The sequence below is a fragment of the Musa acuminata genome, chromosome BXJ3-4 (assembly GCF_036884655.1).
Source record: "Musa acuminata AAA Group cultivar baxijiao chromosome BXJ3-4, Cavendish_Baxijiao_AAA, whole genome shotgun sequence".
Taxonomy (NCBI): Eukaryota; Viridiplantae; Streptophyta; class Magnoliopsida; order Zingiberales; family Musaceae; genus Musa; species Musa acuminata.
This window is the reverse complement of record NC_088352.1, coordinates 5,652,096-5,671,233: the sequence shown is the minus strand read 5'-3', so window position 1 is coordinate 5,671,233 and position 19,138 is coordinate 5,652,096. Positions and strand designations below refer to the sequence as shown.

The window sequence follows — 19,138 nt, the reverse complement described above, 5'->3', positions numbered from 1 at the left end:
CTGGAGTTTCATCTCAGGTAATTTTTTTTTCTTATTATTATTATTATTTTTTTTTTTTTTTGAAAATATGAATGGTTACGGATCCTCTTCCACAACCGCCCAAAATATGAATGATTTATTTTATTTTTTTAGTTCTCAATCTCTTGCAAAAATAAATATAGTATTCACGTCCTGAGTGGGGCTTCTTCGGTCATGTTCGTGATGTCGATGCATGAAAGTTTTCAGTAAAATTAGAAGAAAAATCGAATCGTATATAAACATCATGAAATCTAGAACTGATTTTGAACGAAAAAAAAAAGATAGATAATATTAGCAAAACTTGATCTATTAATCGGAAAAACATCCTTTCTTGATTTTTTTTAGAATTTATCAAGAAATGAGGTATTTTTTTCTCCCCATCATACTATAGACCTTTGCCTCTAATTTTTTTTGCTTTCCCTTTATGAATGAGAAGGATTTCACCCTGTGAGAAGGTTCTCACAGGAGGACCTTGGTTTCTCGAAGGCCAAGCATTATCTTTATTTCCTTAGAGACAAGAATTTCAACGCTTGGGTTTAATTTTTTAAATTATTTATTAAATTATTTACTTTTATTTTATTTCTATAAATAGCCTTAGTGATCGGAAAGTCCCTAACGATAAATGATATCATGATAACTAATTTTTTATGAAAAAATTATTATATCTTAATGGATTTTTCTAAGTCATTATTGTAAGATTTTTGGATAAGAGATGGATCCAATAAGATTTTTCAAACTATTGCTTATCAGAATATCCCTAATCTTTGTTTTAATTATGGTATAGTGGGTCACCATTTAGAGTATTATGTTTCACATAAGCTTATTGTTTTTCCCAAATTGCATAGTGATAATATACATAAGATTTCTAAACCGATACCTAGAGAAAAAGATGATACCTTATACAAGCCTTGGATCAAGGTTCAAAGGAGTAACCGGGTCAGATTGGAGTAGGTCAACCTTGAAGGGCACCTTAGGTCGTTGTCCAAGCCCAATAGGGAGTCTAACGATCATGGGTCGATCTCTAATAATGACTTTATCTCTGATTCGGCTGATCATGTTTATGAGTTCACTCAAAGTAGGAACTGATCCTTTGACTAACAAAGACAACAAACCTACTCATCTTAAGTGGGCCACTATGAAACTAAAGGTAAATGAAGGCTTTAATGGTAAGTAGGTTACTTCTTATTTGAGACATATGGGAGGTATGGTAGACGATGCCTATGTATAGCATGCGAAGATAGCTCTTAGCACATCTATATCTCCGTTCAGTAAGGTATTTTCTACCCTTAAGAACAATGTACAATTATATAGCTTTGACACCTTTTCGAGTGATCTAAAGGGCATAAACCTAGAGATATCTACCCTATGGTTTATATTGTGAAAGAGTAACATTCACTTCCAAACATAAGATAAAGAATAATGAACAAAGGTGATTTGAGGCCCCCACCTCCTTTATTAAGGAAGTTGGGTTAAACTTCTAGGAATTAGTGATGTAGGTGATTGAGGCATTTTATTCAGCAAAAACAGTCTTAGACTTAGGTGATAGATATTTTCTTTTGAAAGAGGATGACCTAGAATAGGCTAGAGAAACTAAATCAGAAGACATGATGTATAAGAATTTAAGGAATCCTGAATTCTTATTTTATTACTTTAAAATAAAAAAATAAAAAGAAGAAGATCTCTGTGCTTCTCCATTTAAAAGTCCGACTCGATCCTAAATGTTACTTTTTTATAACAATTTTGTTTATACTGTTCTTAACATAGAATTACAGGAGCGCACAATAAAAGAAGGGGCAAAGTCATTTAAGACTATTAATTAAGACTCATAATTTATCCCTAATAGTACTATTAGAAATATACTTTAATAAAAATAAAAGTTTTAGCTCGATAAGAAGGCTGAATATTTATGAGAAGAAGTCATATGCTACTATATTTGTTATTTAGAGAAAGAATCACTTGCTGACTATAAAAATATATAAGAATCAACAAGTATATACCTGATAATTGAGGAGTATAATAAAAACTCTTGGCTTTTTACTTCTCTTTATGTCAGTAATCATGCTTATATTCATCACTCCCTCATGAATTGATTATTTAGTATTAATTTTGACTTTATTTCATAGATTGTTTGTGGTAACTTAAACTATATCATTTTTCGTATGAGAAATTAAGAGGCAAACCTTTTCAGTCGAATCACTCAGTGCTTAACTTTTATAATTTTTTGTTTAAGTTCGAGTTGATTGGCTTTTGGGTTTTATGGCAATCGGTTTATCTAGACTAATAAAAATATTAGATGATCTTTGCTAAGTTTGATAGAGCCATAATAAATGATTACTGGTTTTCTTTGTTTCTATATGTTTTTATTCGACATCATCCAAAAGTTTTATTCGACCATGCTCAATATAAATCCCACCCCAAATGCTCCTCATAAGCCACTTATTTTTAGATAAGAGGCATTAGACTAGAGGTATCTCTTAGATTGTTATTGAGACTACAACTTATTCTCCTATTATCTCTAATCTCATAGTCCACATCCACTCGATGTTTGACAGTCGAGCAGAAAGATGGCTGCTTAGAGTAAGTAAAACTATTGATGAAATTGCTACCTTTAAAAATAAAGAAAACTTAAGTCCACTACTATCCAGACAATGATTGTGTCAACCTTTTTATATGCTTAACAGGAAGCTTATGACCCTTTAAAGATACTTGAAATAGTGGTCTAGAGTTAAAACTCAATGGATGAATGAGATTGATAATAATACTAAAATTTTTCATAAAATGGTTAGTCACGGGATTAAGAAAAATAATATTCAATTTATTCTTCTTTAATCTGATCTTTGATGTTAAAGAAATATTACATGAATTTGTTAGCTAGTATCATTTACTTGCTAAATGATACTAGCTCAGTTGCTCAGTTGTACTTGGTCTTTTTTATTTGCCCTCACTTCCACGGGCATATATTGGAATCCGATGGATTTATGATTGAATTCTTTTATTATTTTTAGAAAATTCTCAATCCCTATATATTTGTTGCATTTAATTTTTTTTATAATTCTATCATTATTCCTCCTAGCTGGAATAATTTTTTTCTAATATTTATTCCTAAAGTCATTAGCCCTAAAAGGATATATGATTTGAGACACATAGTTTTTTTTAATATTATCTATAAGATTTTTACTACGGTACTATCACTTAAACTTATTCCTATTCTATAATCAATTATAGTCCATCTGTTTTCATCGAGGTCACACCATTCATGATAATATAATTATTACTAATAAGGTTGTCCACACCATATTTAAATTTGGAAGCAAAAAACTCTCTTATTGATGTTATTTATACTAAGAATAACCTACTATTTATATTTGGTAATAAAAAACCTACTACTAATATACACATACATTTATGAGCCCTCCATTCTTTCGTTAAAAAAAAAATCAAAATAAATATTCGAATAGGCTTATCGTAACATATAAGCATCAAAGGAGCCTAAGATTGTTCATCTACTGCAGTCAAACAGTCTTTAATTGCCGCAATCCTTCATTTTCAAACCAAACTCTCAAAGTAAATGACTCCACGATAAGATTGTTCATCTACTGCAGTCAAAACAGTCTTATATACTCCATAATATTTCCTCGTCCACTCAGATTTGCCCACGCAATATCTTAATCGAGACAGGGTTTAGCTTTCTTTCTCCTGATCTCTGCCGCGGGGCCCACGGTCCAGTTACACTGCCATGCGATAGAAGTTTTGCCTGCGATGGAAAGAGTGAACCGTGGCTCACGCCGCACTGCTAAGCCGTACCCAACGGCGCACCGCTAAATTCCGTCTCTTGTTCACTTCCCCGTCAAAATAAAGAAGAACCCTAGCGGGAAGTCCCCACCTTTCAATCTCTACGACGACTGTTCCCCGGCGTCGGCGACCTGGAAGCGCAAGGGTTGGGTCACCATGACCCCATAGCATGATGCGCCGCGGATTAGGGTTCGGCTTAGCGTCGCTTCTTAGACCCGAGAGGTTCGCGGCAACGTCATTGGGTCGAAAGGTCGGAGCCTTGCCTTTCCTCTCGCGGCGTTCGATCTCCTCGACTGGTGGAGATGTTAATGCTGGATGCTGCTATCGGTGGCAGCGCGGTTTCTGCGGCTACGCCGTGGAACAGTTCTCCGACGACGAGTATGAGTGCGAATTCGAGAGCCACAAGGTATGGATTGTGGTTTGTTCCACAAGTTCTTTTGCTTGCTAAGTCGTGTGTGCTTTAGTTAAGTTAAGGTCCATTAAATATTGAATTTTGGATTTAATAGCTCTTGGAATTGTTCTATGAAGTGGAAAATTGGTCGATTCACTTTCCAGAGAGTACTTTATGTTTCAGAGTATCAAAATGACCATATCCGAGGTTGCTCACTTTCCTGGACTTTTGATAGACTCTGGGCGTTTACGAAATGTATTTAAGCTGTCAGGATGTCAACTGATCTTCTTGTTTAGTTAAATTACTAATGGAAACTTTGAACTTTCGAATTCAAAAGCTTAGTTGTTTCTCGAGCCCTTTTTCTGTTATTTTAGTAATCAGGACGATAATTTGTCTGCAGCCTTCTTCAGAGGCCAACATTGATGAATGGAGATGGAAACTTAGTTTGCTCTTACGCGGCACTGAAGAGCAAGAGATTATTTCCAGGGACAAAAGAGACCGACGTGATTATGAACAAATATCAAATCTTGCAAAACGAATGGGTCTCTACAGGTGACAACCGCTGCACATCCTTCAGTTGTGTCCTAAAAGCAAATTATTGCTTGCCAGCATATTGTTATCCTTAATATGCATTTTATTATTTGCACAGTGAGCTTTATGGAAAAGTGGTGGTTGCCAGCAAGGTTCCTCTGCCTAATTATAGACCTGATCTTGATGATAAACGGCCACAAAGAGAAGTATGTAGTGTGTCAAAGGTTAATAATTTTATTTGTTGTTTCTGAACCAGCAAGTTCACTGTTCTGGAGTGAGTGCTTGTGTTACAGGTGATGATCCCTCTTAGCTTGCAGAGGAGGGTTGAAGGTTTACTGCAAGAACACCTTGATAGGGTGCTATTAGCATCCAACATTGCCAATGATGAATTGGGACGTAGTTCTTCCAGCAAGGATGTGGAAGATGTAGATGTTGATGAAAACCAGGATTCCTTGGTTGACAGTTCAGTCATGGAAAAGATACTTCAGAGAAAGAGCATACGAATGAGGAACTTGCAAAGAACTTGGCAGGTTGATCTTAATGCTTGGTGGTGTGCTGGTCTTCACTAGTAGCAGAGGCACAGTTTTACCTTTGCATTTATGACATAATCTGAAATATGGTGATCTCGTATGGTTGAAACAAGGGTTTTTGTCACCCGTACATTTTTTTGGAATCAGTATCATATAGGAAGCCAATTATGGTGTTCTAAAAGTATTTAATGAATCGATTTATGAAGTCAACCCTGTTGTTCTTAGGAAAGTCTTAACATGAAATGAATAAGTAAATAGCATGGAAGGAGAGAAGGTCGCTTTAACTTTATTTTCTTATAAGTTGTGGGCCCTACATTTGGAAATACAAGTCGAACCATTATTTGTCAGGTTGGCAAATCCTTCCGAACAGTTATAAAATGATGCCTTGGAATTCCAGTTCATATTAAATGTTTTATTCCACAAATGGGGATTAAACCCCAGAGGTTAGAATTCCTAAAAATAACGATTTCTAAACAAAGTTGTTGGGAAACCAGGTGGTCTATATTGGGTGTGAAGTTGTGATACTAGAAACCTACATTAGATCTTTTTTTTTTCTTCTCTAAATTAAGATAGTGTGTTTGCAAGTAAGCTAAATCTTTTTTCTTTCTTGTTCCGAGAATTTAGTTTATATATATAAGAAAAAATGGTATGACCTTTATGTTAAACAGGACTCACCGGAGGGTGTGAAGATGCTGAATTTTAGAAACTCACTTCCAGCATACAAGGAGAAGGACGGACTCCTCTCTGCTATTGCACGCAATCAGGTCTTACTTTAAGCCAAGATACCTTTTAGAGTGTTTTTCATGAAAATATGTCGCATTTCATATTTAAATATCATGCCTGTTTGATTGCTACAAGTTGCATTGTGGAAGAGAACTATCTTCAAGTTGAAGGGTTTATTTTAGCATTACTAGGACAAGGAACTTTCATTTAAATGGAAAAAAGATAGTCCATTTGCAGCCAGGGTGCCAAGTATTTGAATCACTGGAATATTCTCTTTGCTTATGAGGATAAGACTGTACATTGACCTCATTGGTGGAAACCATGTACGGGTTTTGTCCTTCTTTGAGCTGTTACTGGAGTTCAATTATGCACAATGAGACCTTTATTTTTCTTGTTTACAAACTCATTTTGGTAACACTTTTGACAGTGGCAGTTTATGGTTCAGCACTAACCAATTAGGCTTTGAGGTAGAAAAGGAAACTAACTTAACATTGTTATATTTTACCCCATCACGTGGAGAAAATTGAATTTTCTGACATGGGGATGTTGATATGAAGAAGTATTTATGATAAATTGGAGGTAGTACTAGTTGAAGAAAGATGGTAAACATTTGTTTATTATGCTGTCCATATGGGCTGAAGTGGACATGGATAGACGATTTTTCAACTAAAGTTGGATGTGCTGCAAAGTGTGGATATGATCAACCCGAGGATGATTTTTATTTACTGTTTATTTCATGATTTTTTTATATACATTGAATTTTTTTTTCTGTAGTTGATTGGCGGCCATTAATTTTCCTTGACTTTCAAAGTTTTCCATTATTTTAAGGCATGCCAAGCTTTTCTGTTTCTGGAGATTTTCATAACAATAAGAGTAGATTCAAGTACTTGTGTTACATATTATGTATAACTGGTTTCTGCTGAGATGACTAGACAATTATGTTGTACCATTTTGTTTAACCCTTTTATGTCTGAAAACATTGTCTAAATTTTCATGTTTATACTTCTCAGTTTGTGACTGCTTGATTTGTTTGGTAGTCTTTTGCTACTTACCATCTATGTCCTCATCAGGTCATAGTAATTTCTGGGGAAACTGGATGTGGTAAAACAACTCAACTTCCTCAGTATGTTCTAGAATCTGAGATAGAATCTGGGCGTGGGGCATTTTGCAGCATCATTTGTACACAACCGCGAAGAATATCTGCTATGGCTGTTGCTGAAAGAGTTTCAGCAGAAAGAGGAGAAAATCTTGGTGAAACAGTAAGTTTTTGCATATTCATGTTCTCCAGTTGGTTGTATACAACTAGTTTAAATATGCTTACTAGGAAATTTTCTGTACAATCTTTTGTTCTAGACATTACCCTTTTGTGGTAGGTTGGTTACAAAGTTCGATTAGAGGGAATGAAGGGAAAGAATACACATCTCCTCTTTTGTACCAGTGGAATTCTGCTAAGAAGATTGCTTGGAGACCGAAATTTGAATGGTGTAACTCATGTTTTTGTTGATGAAATTCATGAACGAGGCATGAATGAAGGTGCATGGCATTTATAATACAAACAGATTTGCCTCCCTTTTTTGCAAGAATTATTTGAGCCCAGCTTACTGCTTGTAAAGATTGCATATATGCCTCTGTGATGTGCAGATTTCTTGTTGATTGTGTTAAAGGACCTTCTTCCACGTCGCCGTGATTTGAGATTAATTTTGATGAGTGCAACTTTGAATGCTGAATTGTTTTCAAACTACTTTGGAGGAGCTCCAACAATCCATATTCCAGTATGCTAATGTCTAGTACATACTTTAGTACTCTTTGAACATCTACCTGTCTCTTTATCTTTCTATATTATTTATTTATTTCATTTACCATGAACTCCTTACTGTTTGAAAATTCTTGTGATTCCTTAGAAAGAGTTGTGATTTATATTTACAAAACTTCTTAACTTACAGGAATTTTGTTGAAGATGGATCAGATTCTATTATCAGGAACCCACTCTTCACTAAATAAATGTTATCTAGATTGGTTAAAAGTGCACTTTTTTTAAAAGGAAAATTCTGTTTATGATCCTGCAAATGTTGAAAATTTGTTCCTTGATAAATTGAATATAACTGGTATATTGCTTTAAAACTCAGAAACTATCATAGATACCACACTCAGCGGTATTTTTGATAGTTTGCTATGTGTCAAAAACTATCAAATATACCCCCATCTATGATTGTTTTCGAGTTTCAGGGTGATCTGCATAATACTTAACTGTTCAACTAGTATCTAAATTCTAGACGTTTATATGCTATCTGCTGGAATTATAGATCCTATATCTTTTACTTTCTATATTGTCATGCATAATATTTCTTCTGAACCTCACCTTTTTATGGTATGTATCAGAAAAGCTATATCTAACCACCTTTATCTCTGTGCTCTTAGCATGCTTGACTCAAAATTCCATAGATTAGCTTTTTGTAGATTCCAATTTGAGACCATTCATTAACATCATTTTCATCAACATTATGTCTACAATTTGTTCTGAGCCTTGATTGAAAGTTGAGTGCTTGTGAAGCTATGATAAAAGAAAATCTTCTGTTGGCTTCAGGGTTTCACATATCCTGTAAGGGCGCAGTTTCTTGAAGATATACTTGAGAAAACTGGATACAAACTGACTTCTTTTAACCAAATTGATGACTATGGCCAAGAGAAACTTTGGAAGACTCAGAGGCAGCTAATGCCACGTAAAAGAAAAAATCAGATTACTGCACTCGTTGAGGTACTAGTATGCATGGCAGAATCTGATGAATAAGTGACATTTTTTTTATATGTTGCTGCTTTTCCGATGCAGGATGCTCTTCAAAATTCAAGTTTTGAGGGATACAGTTCCAGAGCACGTGATTCTTTGGCCTCCTGGACACCTGATTGCATAGGTTTTAATCTTATTGAGGCTATTCTGTGTCATATATGTCGTAAGGAACGACCAGGTGCTGTCCTTGTATTTATGACTGGTTGGGATGACATTAGTTGCTTGAGGGATCAGCTGAGGGCTCATCCTCTCTTAGGAGATCCAAACAGGGTTTTGGTACTTACATGTCATGGTTCTATGGCTACTTCTGAGCAGGTAATTTTTCAATGGTGAAGATTCCATCATTTTGTTTTTTCAATTGCATCTTATGCTACTTTTTAGTAGTCTTCAATTGCTAATTGTAAATGAGAAATTCTTATTTTTGTCATGGCTGAACTCCTACTTTCGTCATTATTGGTCATTCTCATAGATTTGAAGGGTAATAATTTTTATGATCTGCATTGAAACATATAAAAACATACATTACTGGAAATCACATTCCATAATCTTCCAGTGTTGGTTATAAAGCTATTTAGTTTGGGTATTTCACATAGTTTTGGGCGCTAGTCATTTAGGAAACTAGAACTTGAATGCCACTGTATGCTGGTAAAATCAACAGTGAATATCATTTTCATTGGTATGTCTCAGAACTTTGTTCATACTTCATATACACTTGTTCCATATTGTGGAATGTTAACTATAGGTGTCATCGCCCAGGTCTGGTTCCCATTAATATAAGATTGGATCTACGGAGCAACTCAAAGTTGAAAAATACTTGACGGAAATTTTGACCAAGTTATATAATTAGCTATGTAGCTTATGTTGAGTCTCTCAGGTTGGTTCCAAACTCTCCTGAGTCTGGGTTACTAGTGGAACTTGAGTAATTATACAGATAGTAAATTTCAACTTAAATAACAAGGCTTTGATTTAGTGGTTAAGTTCCTAATGGAAAAGTTTGTAGGGTCAAATCTCACCGATTATGCTTCTTTAATATTGGACATTGTTACTGCTGTTGTTGGGCCCTGTAGGTCTACCTAGAATTAGAATAATTGTTGTTATTGCAAAAAACATTGATAGAATTATTGTTGTTATTGGACATTGTTACTGCTGATGTTGAGTCCTGTAGGTCTTCCTAGAATTAGAATAATTGCTATTATTGCAAAAAACATTGATTAGATGATGCTAATGTCCCTCTTTGATCAAGTATGATGGTATATACATAATGCTAATAACCATTAGGCATTAGTTTTTGTAATGCTATATTTATTTGTTAAAACATCTCTACCTACTTAAGTTGTGCTGGTTGCAGTTATTTCAACCATATTTGAGTTTTTATTAGATTTTCATACCATGTCATTTATTTAAGCCTTTTAAATTTACCTGCTCAAGCCAAAGTTTATTAACCCTCTTTCTTGAGACTTGAGGGTACAACCCAATATCCTTTCAGATGTGAAACAAGCTGCGGGAGAAAAAGAAATCTATAAAAATTAGAAGGGGTGATGAAGGAATGTGTTATTAGATTGTAATATTGCAAAGTATGCTTCTCTGGTTGAAGAATCATAGGCCTATTGGGTAGCATGATTTACTTGTTATTGGCCCCTCTTGAAAGATCATGATGTGCATCTATTGGCCTGAGGGACTAAATTAATTGTCCAATGCAAAGCTTATAACTTCATGTTGATGAAATATTTTGGTATTCTAATTGTTCTCCCAATAATAAAAATATATGTCGGATAAGAAAACTCTGTCGTTCATAGTCATTCAATTTGATGCTGCACTTTTCTCTTTTGCAGTCACTTACTGTCCATTGGTAATATGCAGAAACTCATATTTGAAAATCCACCACCTAATATACGAAAGATAGTCCTTGCGACAAACATGGCTGAAGCAAGTATTACAATCAATGATATTGTGTTTGTTGTTGACTGTGGTAAAGCAAAAGAGACCACCTATGATGCACTGAATAATACGCCTTGCTTGCTGCCATCCTGGATCTCTAAAGCTTCTGCCCGCCAAGTAAGATATTTCCCTCAAACTTTCTTGTTTTTGTTGGTGATTCATCTGTTGATTTTCTTTTGAATTTTGAAATAAGAATGATTGTCATTTTCATTGCTTATTCATATGCAAATTATATTTTCTTCCCTATCTTTGAATAACTTTATTTAGTGGGATATCCATAAGACAGTTGATTTGGCATTATGTGGGACTCCACATCCACCTGCAACAATCTGCATGTGATAATTGTATCCATGAGTTTGACACCAGACCCTTCTATTGCAAAACAGGTCAAAGGAATAAAATTGAAGGACGTTGACATTAACAGTGGACTTATTTGATTTATGAGGCTTCTATTCTTGCCTACATAAAAAATTATGTATCCTATATAATTAAAGTCTTATATGTACCCAATTTTTATCCTTTTCTGTCACAGGTGACGGCCTGTAAATTTAGAAATATGTGTAAATGCAATTTCATTTCACCTACATGCTGCCATCCATCAATTTAAATAGCTGACAAAACTGAAGGTTGATTCTTAATCCTATAAGAAGTGGTGGTGCTGTCTCAATGGATGGTTAATGAAGTACTCCATAGTCCATACATCTAAACACAAGAAGGAATTTTTTAATGGTACTAAACAGAAGCATCTGAATACACCATGGTGACAGTATGGTGCAAAAAAGAGGGCATTCTTCTCTATGCCTTGCACCAAGAAAAGAACTACTATTACATGATCCTCACGGTAAACCACTTTTAGGTGTAGATAATTCCATCAACTATGATCATTAACCCGTTATATCCATGACTACTGTGCTTGTTGGGCAATGTGCAGCATAAATCCGTCAGGAAAAAGCAACAGTTTGATCACTTATATTTATCTTAATTCTCTTGTTTGAATCAATTTCATATACTGCCTTATGTTGAATTTCGTAGTTGTAGCTTGGAGAAGATAGAACTTGAATTTCTTGACATTTTCTTTTATAGTATATGACTCTAACCATTTGATTGTTTAATTATGTAATAAAGAATACCTGATAAATAAGAGCAAATCGAGGTTATATATTCAACTGATGAAAATGTGTGGCTGCGTGTTTTGTGAATGATATTGTTATCAAAAGCTACATCTTTAACAACAATATCTGTAAGAGGGTCAAATCACTCAAATATTTTGGCAACTTAGAATTTTATCAGATGATGCCATCCTTGACTTCCTACCAAAGGAGACATCCTTGATCTGCTCAAAACTGCATAAATTCATTATACTTTTAATCTTTTGGTTGATTGTTTGTCTCTTTGTCTCTCCATCTTGTTTGCTAATTCTTTTATTTTCTCTATGATGAGATTGCAGAGGCGGGGTAGAGCTGGTCGTGTGCAGCCTGGGGAGTGCTACCATCTCTATCCTAGATGTGTATATGATGCCTTCGCAGAATATCAGCTTCCTGAGCTTTTAAGAACTCCATTGAACTCCTTATGTTTGCAAATAAAAAGTTTGCAGGTTGGTAGCATTGGGGAGTTCTTATCTGCTGCCTTGCAGCCACCAGAACCACTCACTGTAAGTGATGCAAAAGCTCACTTATAAGATCACTAGTTCCTAAACAATTTTCTCTTCTTCAGAACATTCATGCATAATCTTGTATAATATGGAAAATATATTTTTTGAGGAAGAGGTATTTGGTATATGATCCCTTGTTACTTGGTTATAGGAAATTAAGAAGTTATGTATAATTGGATTAATGTAACAAAATCAGAATGACATGAGCTTTAGAAGTAAATGTTTAAACCCAAGGAATTCAATTCTGGGTACCAGTCCTGTGCTGGTCCCTGATGGTACTCTGCCACTGGCGGCTGCAACATGCCGATAACAACCACTAAGTCCACTATGTCTTTGCATCTTTTCATGTACTGCCCAGTAGTTGTACAAACACTTTGTGAGTCATTCCGTTGGTCGACATTCCTGCATGGCTGAAATTGGCCAACTAACCTCACAGCCTATACTATGACAGGGAAATTTCTAGGGCTGAATTTCAGTGTGGAACAACAGTTTCAGGACCATGGAACCTCCTGGGTGACACATGGCTGGATAGGATATCAGAGTGGTCTGGGAGGGGTAGTTGACAGTCTTTAGTGGGTCCTCTTGTCGAGAAGGCTTCAAGTGAATTGGGCACGGCTGATGAAACTTTCAAATGTCCTTTTTTGTGCCTAAGAAAGTTCTTTGCTTGTCCTTTGCTTGTTTGGTTCCTGTCCGGAGTGACGACAATTTTTTTACAGTAGTTTGTTTCTTGAGATATCAACTTGAGTTTTCCTTTTTAGCTTGTTCTCAACAAGATTGTGTTTTATAGCATCAAAACATGTTTTTTTCTGTAAATTATGGTTTTATTGATGTGGTTAATATGTTTGTTCTCCGAATGGTGAAGGCATGAGCTGGTTGTGCCTGTGGTTTCAAATATCGATTGTGCTGGTATATTCTGACTGTTATTTACCAATCTGAGGAAGGATTGGTACTGGACCATATAGCTCAATGCTAATCAGCATTTGTTTTCCCTATTTTATTAATGAAAGAAAGCAATATAAGTCGGTGTTACTGAACCGATCCAACAATGTGTCAGATGTAGTGTTGGACTGGTGTTTAAGAAATCATGGTTTCACCTGCTGTCCATCCTATCATTGGCCACCAGCAAAAATCCTTCTTTCCCATATTGGCTGGTTTCTGGCAGTTCAGTGCACTGCTTGGAGTTGAATTTCTTGATATATGCAGGTCCAAAATGCTGTTGAATTTCTGAAGATGATTGGAGCATTAGATGAACAGGAAAATCTTACGAATCTTGGTATGATGTTGAATTAATATGAAACCTGAGGTGTCCTCCCCAGCTTATATATATTTCTACTTTGTCTCCCATATGCAGGGTTTTATATTTTGTTGCATCATGGAGTATTCTGGATTTTATGTTTCTTAAACTTTGACTTTGCACTGTGTAGGTCGATATCTATCAGTGCTTCCGGTTGATCCAAAGCTAGGAAAGATGCTTATCATGGGTGCTGTCTTTCGTTGCCTTGATCCAGTTCTTACGGTAGTGTCTGGATTAAGTGTCAGAGACCCTTTTCTCTTACCGCAGGACAAGAAGGATGTAAGTCCGTATCTTTATTCGTCAAAATCCAAAAAGAAGAATATGTAATACATTGGGTTTCACATGTGTTAGTGTTCTTCATAAAGTGTAATTACTTTTTGGAATTTCCTGGTTGTTGTCATGTAGAGACTGTAGCCAATATAACCTCCTCTGCACTTTCACAAAACCCTTCTGATATTCTGAACATTTTCTGTCATCCTGAAACATTTGGATTGGTTTGTTGCTTTTAATTTTTTTATCCTCATTTAGTCATCTAACTATTGACATCCGTGCGACATTTTATCACTATATTTGTACTCTACAGCTTATTGTAATTAGAGAGATGCATCTTGAATCATTGTACTGTTAGAATGAAATATATGCTTAACGTTCAGTTTGTATCTCCTGTTCAGTTGGCAGGAACTGCAAAATCAAGATTCTCAGCTAAGGACTACAGTGATCATATGGCTCTTGTCCGTGCATATGAGGGATGGAAAGATGCAGAGAGAGAAGGTTCTGCATATGAGTACTGCTGGAGGAACTTCCTTTCAGCCCAAACTCTTCAGGCTATCCATTCACTTAGGAAGCAATTTAGTTTTATTCTAAAAGATTCTGGTCTTTTAGATGCTGACTCCAGCATCAATAACAGCTTAAGCCATAATCAGCCACTGGTTCGTGCTATCATATGCTCCGGACTCTTTCCTGGGATAGCATCAGTTGTGGTAAAGGGCTGATCATATTTCTTTCTGTAATTGCTTGTACAATTTTTCCTTCTTATGTATGCACTTCATTTTTCATTTGTGTTATGCTTGTGTAGCACAGAGAGAAGTCTCTGTCTTTCAAAACGATGGATGATGGCCAGGTCCTACTTTATGCTGTAAGTGCAGACTTGTAAATTGATTTTTTTTTCTGTCTTTAATAGTCATTTCATTTATCATATTATAGGGGAAAAATATGGCAATGATTGCTACATTTTGTCTGTCCTTTTGAGTATATAGATACTGCATCCAATTTTACTTTTTAGAAACTAGAAGGCAAGAGATTCATTGGAACTATAGAAATTAACATTACTGCAGGTTGCTGTATGATGCATGCATATATAATTTTTAGGATGAAAGCTGTGAACCATGGAAATCGATTTGAAATCTGGACATTACAAGATATTATAAGATCTTGCACAAACTCTTGAATGGACAGATATGATGATAAGAAACTCTTGATTGGACAGATTTGATGATGATGAACTTTTGAACTAACTTGTTTACATCATGAAACTATAGGGCAACAGTGACGTTCATCTACTAGTATTTGACTCTATATATTCAATTTTCAATGTATGTACACTTCACCAGGATTTCATGTTTGTTACCTGTGTTAATTAGTTAACATTTGTGTCAGACCGGAAAATTTGTACTAGGTGTATGCCACATGGGACCATGATTTGCCATATTTAGCATACAACGCTCTATATACTGCCATTAACTAGCCATGACCACCCTGCTGGGTGTCCAATCGTTACTGCAGTGCATACAAAATGTGTCTAGGCACCTGCTTGTGTGATTTAACTGACTTTGATGTAATATATGAACACTGTTTCTAGTAATTGACTATGTCTGCTTTAGATGCATACAGAATTTATCTAGTTGTTGAAGTTGTGTTGACCTTTTGTTTACAAAAGCTAGTTCTATTCACTTTTGGCATTTGGTTGGAGTCATTCATTCTGACTGAAGCTGGTTTTTATTGCATCAGAATTCTGTAAATGCGAAGTACCAGACAATCCCTTATCCATGGTTGGTCTTTAGTGAGAAGGTCAAAGTGAATACTGTTTTTATTCGTGATTCTACAGGTGTATCTGATTCAGTACTGATCTTGTTTGGTGGAACCCTCATCAGGGGAGAAATGGTAGTCTTCTCTCTGGATTATATACCTTTCAGTGATTTAATGACTGTGCTATAGCTGACTTGATATTTGTGGCTAGGCTGGGCACTTAAAGATGTTAGATGGCTACATTGATTTCTTCATGGATCCAAGTTTAACAGAATGCTACTGGAACCTCAAGGCGGAACTTGATAACCTTGTACAAAGAAAGGTAAACATGAATCTAATATTAAAATATGTTATCCAGCAATAAGTTAAATGAATTTTGTTATTGTGATTTTTTTCAATGTTGTAAGTGCATGTTTTACGTTCCTTCTATTAAGCTACAAGCAAATGAATCTTCCAAGAGCTTCCAAAAGGTGATGTTATATAAAGTAACATCCCATATCACGTCACTAATTTAAATATTTTATGCGTCAATCTCAGTTAAGCTGACCACAAATAGGACACTACGGCTTTGTCTTGTTCTTATTATATTTTTAAAATTCAGTTGGTTGTATTTATTGACTAATTACCTGATGGTTGGATCCATTGTTGAATTTACTTGTATATAACTTTCACTACATTAATATACCCTGATGTGAATGCAGCTTCTAGATCCGAGAACAGATATCCACAAAGAAGGCAGGTACCTAATGCTTGCCGTGCAGGATCTCGTCTCAGGTGACCTGTGTGAAGGAAGGTTTGTATTTGGACGGGAAACAAGAAGGACCAGATTTAGCGGCAACGAGGGCAACAAGAACAATATTGTGAAAGATGGGACCAACCCAAAAAGCTTGCTGCAAACCTTGTTGATGAGGGCAGGCCACAGCCCACCAAAGTACAAGACGAAGCATCTGAAGACGAATGAATTCCGGGCAATAGTGGAATTCAAAGGGATGCAATTTGTGGGAAAACCAAAGAAGAACAAGCAGCTTGCTGAGAGGGATGCTGCTATAGAAGCTTTGGAATGGTTGACCCACACTACGGACAAGAGCCACCAGGTTGAAGATGATGACTCCCCACTTGATATCACTGAGAATATGCTGAAGCTTCTTAACAGACCAAGGCGAAGGTCAAGGCGTCGTTCGGGCTGATGGTGACGCCTGGAGAATCCAGCAGACCGCAGATGCTGCTAGTATTATTACTAGAGGCATGCGTCTAATTGTGCCAGATTCTTTTTCACCTGGGGAGGCTCTCATCATTCTTTTGCTTACTGGGGCAATTCTGAGTAAGTGATAATAAGACCAAGAGCCAAACGGTCATTGATGCGGCATGACACATGGATGACGAGATTGGTAACAATAGATCATCTTGATCAAGGCAGATAAAACTTTTCAGAATGCATCAATGTAATCTGTAGGCTAATTCAGGAAATTATAGTCTGTTTATATATTATATCTTTTTTACGGGGGCAAAGGAGTTTAATCAATTCTTATGTTGTTGTGACAGTTATATACACAGGAGGCAATAGGTAATATTAAACAGGACATGAGCATGTCCAGGTGTAAAATGCATTCTAGTTCGTTGGCTGCTACATTGGCAGTTTATTTTTTGGAGACATTTATTTAAACAAGTGAGCTTTCAGAATCACTGTAAACTAAAATTTGGGATACATTTGACAGGATGTCTTGTACGGAACGATCACAATCTTTTGGTTCCCCATGTCTATGAAACAATGCCTACGTCACTGCTTACCTCTGTTCTGTCGTCTTATCTTAATAGATAGATAAAGGCAGGCAGAATCCAACATTCCATATCTTTATTATTATTATTATTAAAATAACAGACTATATTAAAGCTTAATCAGGTGGATGTAAAATGGATATCAGATTATGGTAACTGAATGTCATCATGTCAAAATCTAGAAACACCTTCACATCTGGCAAAAGAAGCTGGAGAATGAGCCTGCAAATTATATTATTCTTTGGGTAAAAAATAAATTATATTTTTTTGGGTTAAAAATCACAATTAACCATTGATAAAAAAAAAAACAAACAGTCAAGCGAAGTGTTTTTCAAAAATCAAAGCATAGCCTCAAAATTGTTAAGAGAATTCATATATTTCCTCAGCCATTTTCTGTTGCAAAATATAATCATCCAAAAATTGCTTCGCTCTCCGTAAGTGAAACTGCTCTACTAGCTCTCGAAGAATAACCTCCAACCACCAAATTAATTCCCTTGTCGGTCTTCGAGAATGAATCCTAATCCTGCACAAACATTACAACTCACAAAGGATGCATTAGTTTCAATAGAAAACTCGAAGTTAGTAGGGTAGCATATCAATTCCTTGTACATCCAGTGTTCCCCATCGCCCTCAGGCAGGTGCACATCATTCACCTCGTTGACTAAAGCACACAGCTTGCACCAAAGTGTTGTAACATAGGCCCTACAATTGCAGAAATGACGGTCATTATGGTGGTTCCAAATGAGTCCAAAGGAAAGTGGTAATGACAGCGTGCATGCAGTCACTCTGTTCCTTCTTAAGCCCGTCACTCTCTTCTAACCATCTACCATTCTTTCACTCAACAAAGAACTTGAAACTATGCTGCAGTTTTTGCTAGACAAATAACTGGTAATCCAAGGCAAAGGCGAATTCAAAAAGGAAATGCACAACTAAATCAATAAACCCCAAAAACACAGGACAAGCAAGCAAGCAAGGGATTGCTAGAGAATTTAGAAAACCATTCGGATGTAGGAAGACTGCCCCACGCTAATTTTCTCAAAAATATTTTGATATTTGGAACCACGACAATCTTCCAAATCGCCTTTTAGCCAGCCCTAACGTTAACTGGTGATTGGTGCATATTATCGAGAACACTGTAGGCACTCCGAGCCATCATGATCCCCTTTGGATGAGGAGACCAACACCAGATGTTATCACTAGAGCTAAGGGATACATAAATAGCAGCTACCTTCTCGACTAGGCTAGAATAAAATATTCTAGGTAAAGCAGTTCTATCCCATTGATTAGAGGAACCCATTGTCGCCCCTTTAATTAGTCATCTATAATGCTATTTACTATTGTGCTGCCATTAGACAAGTAATGATGCCCACATCAGGTGATAAAAGGGTGCTCACATCGGGTGGTAGAGGAAAGTTTCGACTGACCTGTTACGGGACTACCGAAGTGGCCACATCGAACAATGGAGATTGGGTCTTAAATCGATCTAGCACCGTGTTATTGTGATAGCCACTTCGAGTAACAGAGTTTGGGTCTCAACTAATCTAGCACAATTTCATTGGGATGCCAACTTCAAGAAGGAGGCTGGATCTCAGCTTATCTAGCATAATACTACTGAGAAGCCCACTTGAAAAGGAGATTGGGTCTCGATAGATTGGGTATAATGTCGCTAAGATGTCTTTCTTAA

The 19,138-nt window shown here is 36.1% G+C and overlaps 1 protein-coding gene across 1 annotated transcript; it reads left to right on the top strand.

Annotated features, from left to right (window-relative positions):
* Positions 1–3,859: 3,859 nt before the first annotated feature.
* On the top strand, positions 3,860–17,206 carry LOC135636716 (DExH-box ATP-dependent RNA helicase DExH3-like). The gene is made up of 19 exons (XM_065148652.1): positions 3,860–4,216; positions 4,602–4,753; positions 4,851–4,938; positions 5,026–5,262; positions 5,931–6,026; positions 7,056–7,244; positions 7,359–7,518; positions 7,627–7,757; positions 8,570–8,740; positions 8,813–9,085; positions 10,631–10,825; positions 12,156–12,359; positions 13,563–13,632; positions 13,784–13,932; positions 14,325–14,633; positions 14,729–14,788; positions 15,661–15,813; positions 15,890–16,000; positions 16,380–17,206. Exons 1-19 carry the CDS (start codon positions 3,980–3,982, stop codon positions 16,863–16,865), a joined length of 3,471 nt encoding a protein of 1,156 aa, XP_065004724.1. The 5' UTR covers positions 3,860–3,979; the 3' UTR covers positions 16,866–17,206.
* Positions 17,207–19,138: the final 1,932 nt, after the last annotated feature.

Bases quoted from the DNA above. Each gene is read 5' to 3' on its own strand.
- LOC135636716 (XM_065148652.1), top strand. From the start codon at position 3,980: ATGATGCGCCGCGGATTAGGGTTCGGCTTAGCGTCGCTTCTTAGACCC. The intron at 5,263-5,930 runs GTTGATCTTAAT...TATGTTAAACAG, and splicing joins ACTTGCAAAGAACTTGGCAG to GACTCACCGGAGGGTGTGAA. The intron at 14,789-15,660 runs GTAAGTGCAGAC...TTATTGCATCAG, and splicing joins GCCAGGTCCTACTTTATGCT to AATTCTGTAAATGCGAAGTA.